The 11,603-nt window shown below is 54.4% G+C and overlaps 3 protein-coding genes across 3 annotated transcripts; 1 reads left to right on the forward strand and 2 right to left on the reverse strand.

Moving 5' to 3' along the window:
* Positions 1-39: 39 nt before the first annotated feature.
* Positions 40-4,456, forward strand: CAOG_04206 (hypothetical protein). The gene is made up of 6 exons (XM_004347981.2): positions 40-1,036; positions 1,144-1,260; positions 1,384-1,802; positions 1,942-3,184; positions 3,286-3,391; positions 3,481-4,456. The coding sequence occupies exons 1-6, from the start codon at positions 235-237 to the stop codon at positions 4,322-4,324; spliced, it is 3,531 nt and encodes a 1,176-aa protein (XP_004348031.2). The 5' UTR covers positions 40-234; the 3' UTR covers positions 4,325-4,456.
* CAOG_04207 (hypothetical protein) lies at positions 4,404-7,105 on the reverse strand. Its single transcript, XM_004347982.2, has 5 exons — positions 6,997-7,105; positions 5,277-6,758; positions 5,068-5,173; positions 4,921-4,999; positions 4,404-4,792 (listed from the first exon to the last, which is right to left on the reverse strand). Exons 1-5 carry the CDS (start codon positions 7,078-7,080, stop codon positions 4,444-4,446), a joined length of 2,100 nt encoding a protein of 699 aa, XP_004348032.2. The 5' UTR covers positions 7,081-7,105; the 3' UTR covers positions 4,404-4,443.
* A 48-nt stretch (positions 7,106-7,153) lies between these two features.
* Positions 7,154-11,288, reverse strand: CAOG_04208 (hypothetical protein). Its single transcript, XM_004347983.2, has 9 exons — positions 10,893-11,288; positions 9,373-10,530; positions 8,648-9,240; positions 8,394-8,532; positions 8,129-8,265; positions 7,830-8,036; positions 7,582-7,731; positions 7,409-7,487; positions 7,154-7,332 (listed from the first exon to the last, which is right to left on the reverse strand). The coding sequence occupies exons 1-9, from the start codon at positions 10,935-10,937 to the stop codon at positions 7,285-7,287; spliced, it is 2,556 nt and encodes an 851-aa protein (XP_004348033.1). The 5' UTR covers positions 10,938-11,288; the 3' UTR covers positions 7,154-7,284.
* Positions 11,289-11,603: the final 315 nt, after the last annotated feature.

Raw genomic sequence — 11,603 nt, forward strand, 5'->3', positions numbered from 1 at the left:
GCGAGATAGATGGGATGGCTTCCAATCCTTGTCTGAGTTGCCTGGTATCTGATCCGGTCAGTCTCCATTTTGTTTGCTCTTCTGTTCCTTTCTTCTTCTTGTTTTTTTTTTTCCAATAGTGTTTCTTTGTCGGTGTCGGTGTGTGTACTTGTACTTGTGTCTGTGTGTGTGCGTGTATCTTGTGCGCGTCAGTAGGCTGCACTTCAATCTCAGTCTCAGCAACTGCGCGCCCAAATGCAGTTCCCGCCAAACCCTTCAGCGGCGGCTGACTATGGCGTCCAGGCAGCCATGTTCAGCTACACCACTGCGCCTGCATCCGACCCTGAGCCGCCTCTTCAGACGTCCCTGTCATCATGGTCGCTGCCATCGTCGCTGCCATCGTCGTCGTCATCGGCCATGAGGCGGCAGGTGCAGGCGCTCGTGTTTGCCAACGACACCCTCCCGCCAGTCGCTACGAGCGCGGCAGCCGCTTCAGTCGTGCAGTTCTCGCAGCAGGACAAGGCGTCGGGACTGCGGGTGGTCGGTGGACGCGGCGGGCTGCTTGGGCGCTCCTCCAATGCTGCCGCTCTACCGCTCACGTCCGTCGGCGGGAGTCTGCACGGTGTGCGGCCGCTGTTCCCGCTGCTGCCATTCGCATATCCCAAGCTGTACATGGATATTGATGCTGAGCATTCCCAGCACCAGCCGGGCGGCGGTGGTTGGTCGGGCAAGAGCAGCACTTCCGACAAGCTACACCGCTCGACGAGTCTGAAGCTGCCAGATGCACTCGGATCGGCCATGATTCCGCAAGAAGTGCTACAGGACTTGCTTCGTGGCGACTCGGGCGACGGGAATACCGCGACTCCAGAACCGGAACACGTCTCGTCCCATCCCGCACCCAGGCTTGGAAACACGCTTGTTTCATTCCCGCTCGACCTCGTCACGGCACCAACTGATGATGGCCCAAATGCTGCTCATCGTGGTAGCCATTCCACTCAGTCTGAGGCCGCTTTCCGAGCTGTCGCCTATGTGAGTGGACCGCTTCAAGACACAATCGGTACGTTCCGTTCTACATTCTGAGATTTTGAGCAAAGCAGTCAGTCAAACATGCTGCTATGACTCACATCGTTTTCTTCATCCTCTTTTCATCTGCATCGCGAGTAGCTCTACGACGCTATCACATTGACAAAACAGGAGACAGTGGTCGAGCCTCTGGTGATGTGATTCAACTGGCAATGCGCGGCGGTCCAATCCGTCAACTCGCCTGTGGCACAGAGCACAGTAAGCGAGAGTTGTTGTTGTTGCTGCCCCTCTTGTCTGTTGTTGCAAGCCTCGGGGAAGGTGGATGGTCGTGGCGGCGGCTCGTTGTTCGTCGCTGTCTGAGCTTGTACATTATTGCTTTAGATGCAACATTCCAGCCGGGCCTCCTTGGTGTGCGGGGAATGTATTCGGCTCTGCTGTTTGATACAAGCAACCTCCAAAAGACAGTTGCGACCCATTGCGCTCGCCCCGACACTCGCTCGTCCTCCCGGGCGCTTTCCTTCGATATTGATGCGCTGCAAGACGACTCGCCGCTCAAACCCCTCTTTTGCGAAACATTCGACACGCAACTTGCTGATGTTTGCGTTAATCCGCACATTCCGTCAGAGTGTGTGATTCTATCAGATCAAGGCACCGTACGATTGTGGCATGCGCGTTTCGGGCTCACGGTCGAACGCGCTGGCCACTCCTCGCCATCCTCGTGGCGTCGCGCTCTATTTACGCATCATCCGCGCGTACTGTACGAATGCGATGAGCATTGCGTTTCTCTCTTTGATTTTCGGGTACGCAGACGTCGTTTTTGGTTGACAAGTCGGTTGTTGGAAACGGTGGTTTTTTTTTTTTTTGTTGGTAGTTTTTTTTTTGTTTTTTTGGTTGTTGTCCGCACACTCACCTTTGACATGTGCCCCTACCTTTGAAAAGGATCCGACACGAGCCCGGTCAAGCATTTTAACATTGCCACATGCCCAATTGTCTGCTCTAGGCACCAGCATCTGTGCGGCTGCCGCTCCTCAAGCCGACCAATCTGCGAGCGATTTACTCTACGTCACGACATCAACGTCAATCTGCGTTCTGGATAAGCGCATGACGCAACGGCCGTTGCTGTCTGTTGTCCATCACTTGCAGCACGAACCGCCGACCATTCTGCAGGTGGCTGTGAATCCTGAAGACCCGCGCGAACACATTGTGCTAGCAGCCAATCGTCACCGCCAGGAAGCAATTGGGCTTGTTGTTCATACGGCGACGACGACTGAAGCGTGGTCGCCTGTTCCATTTCCGTGGACGCCGCGACTCTCGCTCCCCCAGCATGATTTGGCGCGTGTTGATCCGCACCAGACGCAATCCTTGCTCAGGCCGCTTCAAAAGGAGGCGCGGTTTGCCCTCCGATCAGAAGCCCTGTTTGTCAAGGCAGAGCGACCTGCACATCTCTCACTCGGTGAAGATGGTGATGGTTCATCCCTGAAGAGCGCCAATACGCAAGCATCTTCATCGGAGGTGAGCTCGGAACGCGACTTTAAAGCCGAAGACCAGCAGTCTTCCAACGCTGCTGCTGCTGTTATTGCCGCCGCCGCCGCCACATTCATGGGCGGTGTGGGCCACAATGATGCCAACCACGGGCTGGGCGCTGCGCCCTTTCCGCAAGGCATCTCCACCACCATCAAATTGCCGCCGCGATTCACAGCGATTCCCTTCCGAGTGGCGAGTTACAATACGCTGTCGCTTTCCACGCTTGCTCAGCGGCTGACCAGTGCGCCCAATCGATTGCATGCTGCTCTGAACGGACTGGCGTTTGTTGGGCCTTTTCAGCGCCCGGGACCCAATGACGAGCCAAAGTGCTGTGGGCTGCATGTTTTGCTCTCATCGTCGTGGGGTGACGTCTTTTACCAGCCGTTTGAACTGCCCGGGGGCATGAGTGATAAGAATGCTTCTTTCCCCTCCGCGTCGTCTTCCTCCGCTTCCTTGAGCGCTTCCTTGAGCGTTGCGAGGAATGCCTCGGAGCGCCGCGTCGATGAAGGGCTTGAAGTCACCTTGTTCCGGGGCGCGCCACCCTCGCTTCCTCGGCATGAAAGTGTTCTCGCCGATGAGCAGCAGATGCGTGACTTGCACGAGGCTCTGGCAAACGTCAAGGAACATCAGTTTATCGACTTGTCCAAGGTCTATCAATGTGCGTTTTCGGTTTTTTCTACTATGTTGTGATCGGTTGGTCCTCTTCCTTCATGGCCTGTTGTTTGCTAAATTGCTGTTGTACTTTTTTTTTTGGAGCAGACATGTTGAGCCCACCCGCCTACTCTGACTCCCTGCCATCTTTGGAGGAGCTTGACGCGCTGGACGAGCAAATTGTCGCCCGCCTCAAAACTGGTCCAGCCACAGAGTAAGTTGCTGTGTGGGGTTGGGGAGGTTGGGGCGGGAGCTTGTCATCATCTGCTTGATACTCGTGCGCTGACGCCTCGTTCTTGAAAGACGCGATCTGGCTGCTTTGTTACTCCCAGTGCGTCAGACGCCACTGTCCGTCGAGCAGACCTCGCTCCAAGCAGCGTTACAGCGCCTCGAGCGGGATGGAACGATTTGTTTGCTTCATTCGCGACCTGATCCGATGCGTGAGCTCGAGTCAAGGTCTTCCTCCTCAAATAACGCGGTTGGTGCAAGCGAAGCCCGGCACACTATTGCCTATGCATTGACCACCAGCGAGCTTCTTCAGCCCTCCGAGCGCTTGCTTTCCGATACCAAGTCGATGGTTGTGCCAAATTCGACCGGGGCACTCGGGTCATCGACACTTCTGTGGCAGTACATGCAAGAGCGATGGGACGCCATGGCAACGTCAGAAACGCCCGCGGAAGCTGTCGATGACGAGATGGACGAAACGCTTGGCGATTTACAGCCCGTGCGCATCAAGACATCCTCGAGCCAGAGCAGTCGAAAGAAGAGTGCCCTTCGAGCGCAACGCGCAGCAGCAGGAAACGCTTCGCCCGTTGGTTCTCCGCGCTCCAACCGCGGCGTCACTTTCAAGTCGGTCGCCGCTGCAGGCAGCCCCCTTCCATCGGCAGCGTCGCCCTCTCTCTTCTCTCAGTCGGTTTCTCGCTCAGGCTCTGGTGCTTTTACGCCCCCGCCCGTCCGCAGTGCAGTCACGCTTTCGCTCGACTTTTCACAGCCGTCCGAGTCGCCGCTCTCACAAAGCCTGTCATTCTCGCAGAGCTCATCCATCTTTCCAGCCTCTCAGCAGTCGACCAGCGGCGTTTCCAAAAAGCGGTCGGGAGACAGTCAACGAGGCTCGCAGTCGAAAAAGCCGCGCGTGTCTGGATTTTAAGCGAGCGATGGGCTTGTTATTGGCTTTTTGTTTCCCTTCTTCTTCGTTTCTTCTTGGAAACTCGTTCTACGAGGATACATTTGAAATTGTTAACTATGATTCATATTAATACATCGCTACTAGACTTTCGGCAGGCCCTCGTCGTCGCTCAAATCGTCAAACATCTCGCCAACAGACGAAACGGGCAATCTGGCCGGCGACGCGGGAGGAACTATGCCTGCTGTTGAAGACGGGGTGCTGGCGAGCGGATCGGATGACGCGCATGACGGCGCTGCCACTTCGGGGGTTTCTCCAAGTGAACGAATGTGGTCGACAACAACTTGCAAATTGGAGAGGCAAAAGCCTTCCTGGCCCATCATGGCAGAGTCATCCATAAACTCGCCCATCATCCAGCAATCGGTTGGCAGAGTGCGAATGTTTGCATGCACGACAACATGAGTGAGCAGTGGCATGAGCTCGTCTCCGCCGCTGTGCGAAAACCAAAAAACAGAAAAAAAAAAGCCAGAACATTGGGATAAACAACAGTAAGTGAGTCACATGAACACGGCCAGCCAACATTCATGGCGATGGTCGGTTGAAATCACTCCCTGCCTTACACGGCATGAGCAGAAACGCTGAGGCTGTTTGCACGACAGTAGATTTCGACCTGTTGCACAATACCTTGAATGGATTGCACTGCCGAGCGTGAAATGGTCAAGTGAGGTTGCGCGCTCGATTGTTTTTGCCATCAGTACTACGCTTACCAAGAATGTCCAGTTTGGCGGAAGGCGTTGATACTTGTGGCAAGGACTGGAGCAACGAAATGACACTTGCGTAGGGTGAAGTCTTGCTCGACATTGATTCGCTCCCCTAACGACATCATCACGCCATGACAAGCAAAAGAGCGCATCAGCAAAAAAAAAAACAAGAAAATACAAAAAGAAAAACGAAAAACCGAGCAAAACCCCCTTACCGAGGCACCCAACCAAAACTTCGAATCGATACCCAGCGACTGCAGCGAACTGTTTTCAAGCTTGTCCAGACCAAGGCGATACTCGCACAGCGCCACTTGGGAGGATAAAGAGTGCAGCCGCAATAGAATGGGCATGCTTGGGGGGAAGACTAGACTCTCAATCGTGAGCGACAGCTGATCGCGCGCAGTCTCGCTGTTGAGCTGAAGATAGGCAAATGGCAGCAGTTCGGTGAGGCGCTGCAAAATGGTGTGGACCTGCTGGACAAACGCTTCGAGATAGGACTCGGCATCGGCTTCTTGGATTGGCTTGCTAAAGGCAGTGATAACCGTGTACAAGGACTCGGCCAGCCATCGGCTCAGCGGATGCTCGTGCTGATCAAACACAAACAGCACAAACTGCTCCACACGCCGCGCCTCCTCCGGATGTGAAGCAATCTCCTGGAGCATTTGGAGGCTCTCTTTCGCTCGCTTCTGCGACGCGTCAAACACGGCCACGTTGGCAATCATGGTGGCCTCTCCCCGAGTGATGACACCATTGTTGGCAGCAGTGTTGGCAATGACGGCAGGCGTGGCTCCGCTGGACATGCTCGCGAGCAAGTTGATGACAGCGGAGGCGCCGCCGTCCGACAGAGCCTTTTGAACCTGTTGCAAGGTGAGCTGCGCCGGCTTTGCTGTGCGCTGCTGGTTTTGCTGATCGAGTTGGTGCTCTCGTTCGATCGCTTGTCGCTGGGTATCCAAGCGGATGCGATCGTTCCGTTCTTTGATTTTCGCAGCCAGCTCGGCCTGCTGCCGACGGGCTGTCGACAAGTTTTCGTAGCACTTGCGCATCATGGACAGGTACATGGCCGACCGTTTGGCTTCGTCTTGCACGCTGGCGATTTGCAGCTGAAACGTTTGGTGCAGGATTCTGTTTGCTGTCTGAGCTCGCTCCATGGGTTGTAAAACCACATGCATTTGATGACTCGGAGCGGCTGTGTGTGAATTTGTCAGTGTCTGAGACTGAGTCTGAGACGGAGACTGTGCGTGTGGTGGAGGTGCTTGTGACGGTGCCTGTGACGGTGATTGTGTCTGTGATTGTGACAGTGCCTGTGACGGTGCCTGTGACGGTGCCTGCGACTGCGATTGCACCTGGATTGGCGTCGGCAAGCGGGGTGGTGCTTGGCTGCTCAGGTTTGGCTGCTCGGACTGGTTTGTCGACGTCACGGTGGAGATGGCCTCCGCCCGATCAATGCACAGCCGTGCGAGCAGAAACAGCTTGGTTCGTGACTTGTCTTGTCGCAATGCAGTGGAGGGTGCAGGACTCGGACTGTCCTGATCATCTGCACTCCCTGATGACGACGACGCGGTGGGAGGATTGAGCTCCACGCATCGCTCCTCGTCGCCCGTCGCGGCAGGCGGTGGAGCGGAGGACGACGGTGTGTCAAACTGCAGCAGATGCTGGGCGATTCCCGCGACGCATTGCAGATAGGCAGTGAAGGCAGCCTGTGAAAGTCAAACGCAGTTGTCAGCAACGACAACACGGGGCGACACGAAGACCGCAGACTCTCTCTCTCTCTCTCTCTCTCTCTCTCTCTCTCTCTCTCTCTCTCTCTCTCTCTCTCTCTCTCTCTCTCTCTCTCTCTCTCTCTCTCTCTCTCTCTCTCTCTCTCTCTCTCTCTCTCTCTCTCTCTCTCTCTCTCTCTCTCTCCCTCTCTATCAGTGGAGGTATTGCATGGGATACCTGACGATCGTTTGTCTCTTCATCCAGCGAAAGAGCGGCGACAACACGGCGGCTGAGCTCGGCAAACGACGCTGCCGAAGCCATTTTAACTGTGTGCTCAGAGAAGTCACAAATCAAGGAATGAGGGATATGTGTGTCTAAAGGAGGAGCGATGGAGTGTGTTACTACCAATGAAATCGATTTACAAAAAATCAACAAACACACAAGCAACTAAAAGCAAACACAAAAAGCGAACGACGACTCTCAACACAACCTGAAGTGCATGTAGATACACTGATGCTACAGTAGTTAATTAATGCGATACTGCTTCAGCAAGTAGCGCTTGTCCTCACGCTCCTATCGACATGAGTCAAGGCCAAGTGAGCCCAAATAAACCAATCGAATCAACTCAGAATACGCTCCGAAGCATTACCATGTCCAATTGCAGCGTGGTCTCTTTCAGGCGCTCCTTGATTCCCTTCTTGGAGGCGTGCATGTAGTACAATGCCGAGCTGTTCAACAAGACCAAGAACAGGCAAAATAGAATAAGCAACGATAACACTCGATAACACTCGGCTCTCTTCACACGTTAGTCACATCTCGTACATGAGAAGCAGGGAGAATGGAACCAGGAATGCGACCGTGAACAAGTAGTTGGTGATGGCGAGAATCCAGCTCGGACCTCGTCGCAGCCAGTACGGAACAATCGAATAAATGGAGTCTAGGTTCTTGTGAGGGCCGCATGAGGGTTGGCCACTGCAGGGGGAAAAACGTGTTTGGCAGACACACAAGGGGTGAGATAATTCTGCACTTTCGGACGCTGCGTGCATGCGCTGTAGAAGCGCAATACGTACTCGACGAGAATGTAGCCCACAGGAATAAATACAAGAATCAGAGTCATGAGAAGGGTCAGCAAGAAGAAAGAGTTGGAGCGAGCCGCGGAGAAGAAGCGGCGGGGCTGCTTGGAAACGCGCAAGTACACAAACTTTCGAATGTAGAAAGTGATGATGATTGAAATGCTGCCAATGGCTGGCAAGACTGGGCAGAAGAGACAGCCGAGCCTGCGGATGTTCAGACAGCAAGCGAAATGTGATGAGCAAAACGATCGCCCCCAAAGAACTTTGATGCTAAACAGGAATCGTATGCTACAAACCAGATCAAAGTTTGACGGTAGGTCATGTCGAGGACGTTCTTGGACATGTCAAAGTCAACCTTGTTTCCACGATGCAGAATTTTGTCCTTCATGTAGCGCCAGCCAAATTGCTGGACGATCGTGAAGATGGAGCTGACCTGATTTGTTGGGAACGCATTGTTGTTGGAGATGGGAGGAACCACACCAGACGGGAGATGAGTCGGCAAAATGGCAGCGGCACGAAAACGCAACAACGCCACACAGAATCGAGCTACCCTCCACTTACAATCAAGTCAATCACCAGCATACGATACATTTCTTGGCCAATGCGGTTTTGCCAGCACTGGGTGGCGAGATTGCTCTGTCGCGTTTGCCAGATCGAAACAATGACAGCAATTACAGCCGCAAGACGCACAAAGAACGAGCTGTGCACCAGATTCAAACAAAACAAACGAACCGAAAACCAAAAAAAAATGACACAAAGGGTGAGCAAAACACGACGGCGCAACTCTCATTCGTCTCTTGCTGCTCGATACGTACCGGTAGACGGTGACTCGAAGCTCGACGTCCTGACTGCTCCACTTTTCCACTTCGAGCATTTTGGTAAAAATCCACGGCACGAGAATGTTCATGGCAGAGATGGAAGCGGGCGCCACGAGTTGAATTGCGCCGTCATCGAAGGCATGGGAGGCCTGCAGATCGATCAAGACGTACACCAGGTACGCGCAAAGCGCAAGAATCAGCAGACTGACAGTCATGCTGATGAGACGACGAACGAATCGCTTCGCCGTCTCCTTGGTCGTAAGCACGGCCTGGGCTGTTTCTTGGCGACTGTAGATTTCTTTGAGGGTGTGTGCAATACCAAGATGCATGGTGACTGCTCCATTGTCGTCGCGGATTGAGTAGTCCCAGGAACCAAGCACGGCCACGGCAAACGGGTAGGTCGAATCACGCGCGACGAGAGTGGTGGGATCACGATCTCGCGAAAACTTGGCACCAAGGCTGTACAAGATGGCAAAGAAACTGATGAGGTAGGTGACGCCGATGGCAATCACATAGGACAAATCCATGGAGTAGTGCGGGACCGAGTTGTCGTAACCAGCGTAAAACATTGGAGTCGTGGCGAGATAACCCTGAAGAGCACGTTCAACAATCGCGGGGGGGGGGAATTTCCAAAAGGCAGCAAAAAAATTTACCGGGTGAGTCAAGAAATGGAATGGCGGGTGGTGGAAACTGCTTGCTTCGCATTTTTGTTGGGTACTTACGCCACCGGTCAGCAAGTTGAGCGCGTTAAAGTCCACGGATGAATTGCCAGTGGTCTGGCTGAGCTGCGGGAAGGTGGTGAGCGACAGCCAAATGATGGACAGGCCGATATTCAAGAGGAACAGCCACCGCGTAAACACAAAGAACGAAGCCACGGCAGTGCCGAGACGACCTTCGATAACCTTGATGGAGTGCCGGAAGATGGGAACGGGGTCCTTCTGCAACACCTTCTTGCGTTGGTAGCGATGTTTGAGGTAGCGAATCCACTTGGTCATGCTGTGGCCCAGGTTTTCGCGCTCCTTTTGCAGGTTCTTGGTCTTGGTGGCGCCAATTTCCATCTTGAGCGACTGCGTGCGCTCCGCCACCTCGTGTTCCGAGTACATTTCAGTGGAGCGCGTTCGCTTGACGTTCTTCAGAGTAGGCCGGTGCTTTAAGCGACGTACCTCGGCCTGCTGGCTCAGGATGGTGGCCGTATCACCGATCGAGTAGGATTGCACCAACGGCGAGTGGAAGCCCTCCGCGCTCTGAAGCTGCTCTTCAAGCTGGCGTGTATGGAAGCGCAGCTCTGAGGGAAGCATGTCGAGAATCTCGCGCGCTTCCACCTGGGTTGTGGCGTCCAAGTGGTTGCTCGAGAGCGAACGCAACAATTTGCGGCTCGGCGCGTCAAGGTTTTCTTCCGGAGGCGGGGCAGCGGAGGCCACAGCCTTCGTCTTGCCCTTTCGAGCAGCCGGAGCGGCTTCGGCGGCTGGGACGCCCGCGCCCGAGTGGTCGGCTGGTTGAAGTGCCGGCTGAGGTTCCTGGTGCGCTTCTGCGTGGTAGCCGAGACTGGCCAGCTCCATGTTTTCAATCGCTCGGGACTGTCGCTTGCGCTCGAGGGGAGTCACAACAACTCCGAGATTGGAAAAGTTGCCGCGGGGATTGGCTGTGGGAGCATGCAAATCGACCACCGGAGCGTTGTTGTATGCAGAGTTGGAGCGGCTGCGCTGGGGTGTGATGACTGGCGACGACGACCTCACAGACACGGTACCAATCTCACCACCGCCACCGTACGATGAGACGCTCGGGGGAATGAGCAGCGAGCTCGGGCGGGACGCTTCAGCCAGCAGCTGCTCCTGGAAGAACATGTCTTCCGGGGACATGGCGTTGGAACGACGGGCGCTCTGTTCCAGAATGGTTCAAGTAATGATGTTGTGAGAATGCGAGTTCCAACACGGTGGAAGCTGCGAATCAACAGCAAAAGCAAAAGCAATAGGCAAGAAGGGGGAGCTGAATGAAGTTGAAAAAAAAAAAAAAAAAAAGGCGAGAAAATCTGCAGCGCGGTTTGCCGCTCTCTGCTCGTCAGTCCTTGGCAACTGGCGGCACCACAGCCCGGGACGAGGCATTCAAGGATACAAACGTGCGCAGCGGAAGGGTATCGAGACGAGCTGAGCAGCGCAGCGAGCGGCGCAGGACTCTCGAACGTATCGAAGGAGGTTTTAAAAAATAATAATAAAAAAATGAAATCAAAAAGTGTTGTGGTTACCATTTGCTCGAGCGGCACATCGGCAAAGCTATCGCGGTACGACATGGCGCAATGTCACTGGAGAAGAATGCGTGTTGATCTTGGCTGCGAAGGTCACAAAGCGGCGGGGACGGCAGGCCAGACGGCTTCAGAAGTCGTGAAACAATCACAACAACAGAAAGAAAAAATAAAAAGAATAAAAAAAAAAAATAGGCCAATGTTTTGGCGCTTTTCGCTGGTGTCAGGTTTGCTTGACGCTTTCGATGGCCAGCTTGCTTTGCGAGCGGAGACCCAAGGAAGAGGCAAGCAAGAGACTAGGAAGTCTGGGCCGAATGGAAGGAGAAAAGGGGGGTCGACTTCCAGAAGGGGTGAAGGCAAGGAAGAGGGGAGGTCGCCAAGCAGAAGGCGGATTTCGCTTGGAAAGGAGAACTGGCTGTCCAAAAATGGGTTGGCTGCACCAAGGACGAGAAGGCGCACAAAGGCAGGGCCAGTGAAGAGCATGGTACTCGAGAGAGAGAGAGAGAGAGCTACGTCCGAGTGCTTTTGTGTCGCAAACACGCTCGCTGGGGGCAAGCGAGAGACAGGGGGGGAGGCGGAGACGGGAGAGCGTTGGGACGAAGCGGTGGAAACCACAGCAAGATCTATTATGCGAATATTCGCAAGGCATGTCGCACCAGAGTTTGTTGTGGGCATTGGCTCGCTCGCCCTTTGGGGTTGTTTTTTGTGTGTGTG

Source organism: Capsaspora owczarzaki, assembly GCF_000151315.2.
Source record: "Capsaspora owczarzaki ATCC 30864 unplaced genomic scaffold supercont2.6, whole genome shotgun sequence".
Classification (NCBI taxonomy): domain Eukaryota; class Filasterea; order Ministeriida; family Capsasporidae; genus Capsaspora; species Capsaspora owczarzaki.

Excerpts from the sequence above, each read along its gene's own strand:
- CAOG_04206 (XM_004347981.2), top strand. The coding sequence starts at position 235 with ATGCAGTTCCCGCCAAACCCTTCAGCGGCGGCTGACTATGGCGTCCAG. Across the intron at positions 1,261-1,383 it reads CGCCTGTGGCACAGAGCACA|ATGCAACATTCCAGCCGGGC; the intron begins GTAAGCGAGAGT and ends TTATTGCTTTAG. Across the intron at positions 3,392-3,480 it reads AAAACTGGTCCAGCCACAGA|ACGCGATCTGGCTGCTTTGT; the intron begins GTAAGTTGCTGT and ends CGTTCTTGAAAG.
- CAOG_04207 (XM_004347982.2), bottom strand. The coding sequence starts at position 7,080 with ATGGCTTCGGCAGCGTCGTTTGCCGAGCTCAGCCGCCGTGTTGTCGCC. Across the intron at positions 6,759-6,996 it reads AAGAGACAAACGATCGTCAG|GCTGCCTTCACTGCCTATCT; the intron begins GTATCCCATGCA and ends TGACTTTCACAG. Across the intron at positions 5,174-5,276 it reads AGTTTTGGTTGGGTGCCTCG|GGGAGCGAATCAATGTCGAG; the intron begins GTAAGGGGGTTT and ends TGATGTCGTTAG.
- CAOG_04208 (XM_004347983.2), bottom strand. The coding sequence starts at position 10,937 with ATGTCGTACCGCGATAGCTTTGCCGATGTGCCGCTCGAGCAAATG. Across the intron at positions 8,037-8,128 it reads TACCGTCAAACTTTGATCTG|GCTCGGCTGTCTCTTCTGCC; the intron begins GTTTGTAGCATA and ends GAACATCCGCAG. Across the intron at positions 7,333-7,408 it reads CCACGCTGCAATTGGACATG|GAGCGTGAGGACAAGCGCTA; the intron begins GTAATGCTTCGG and ends TCATGTCGATAG.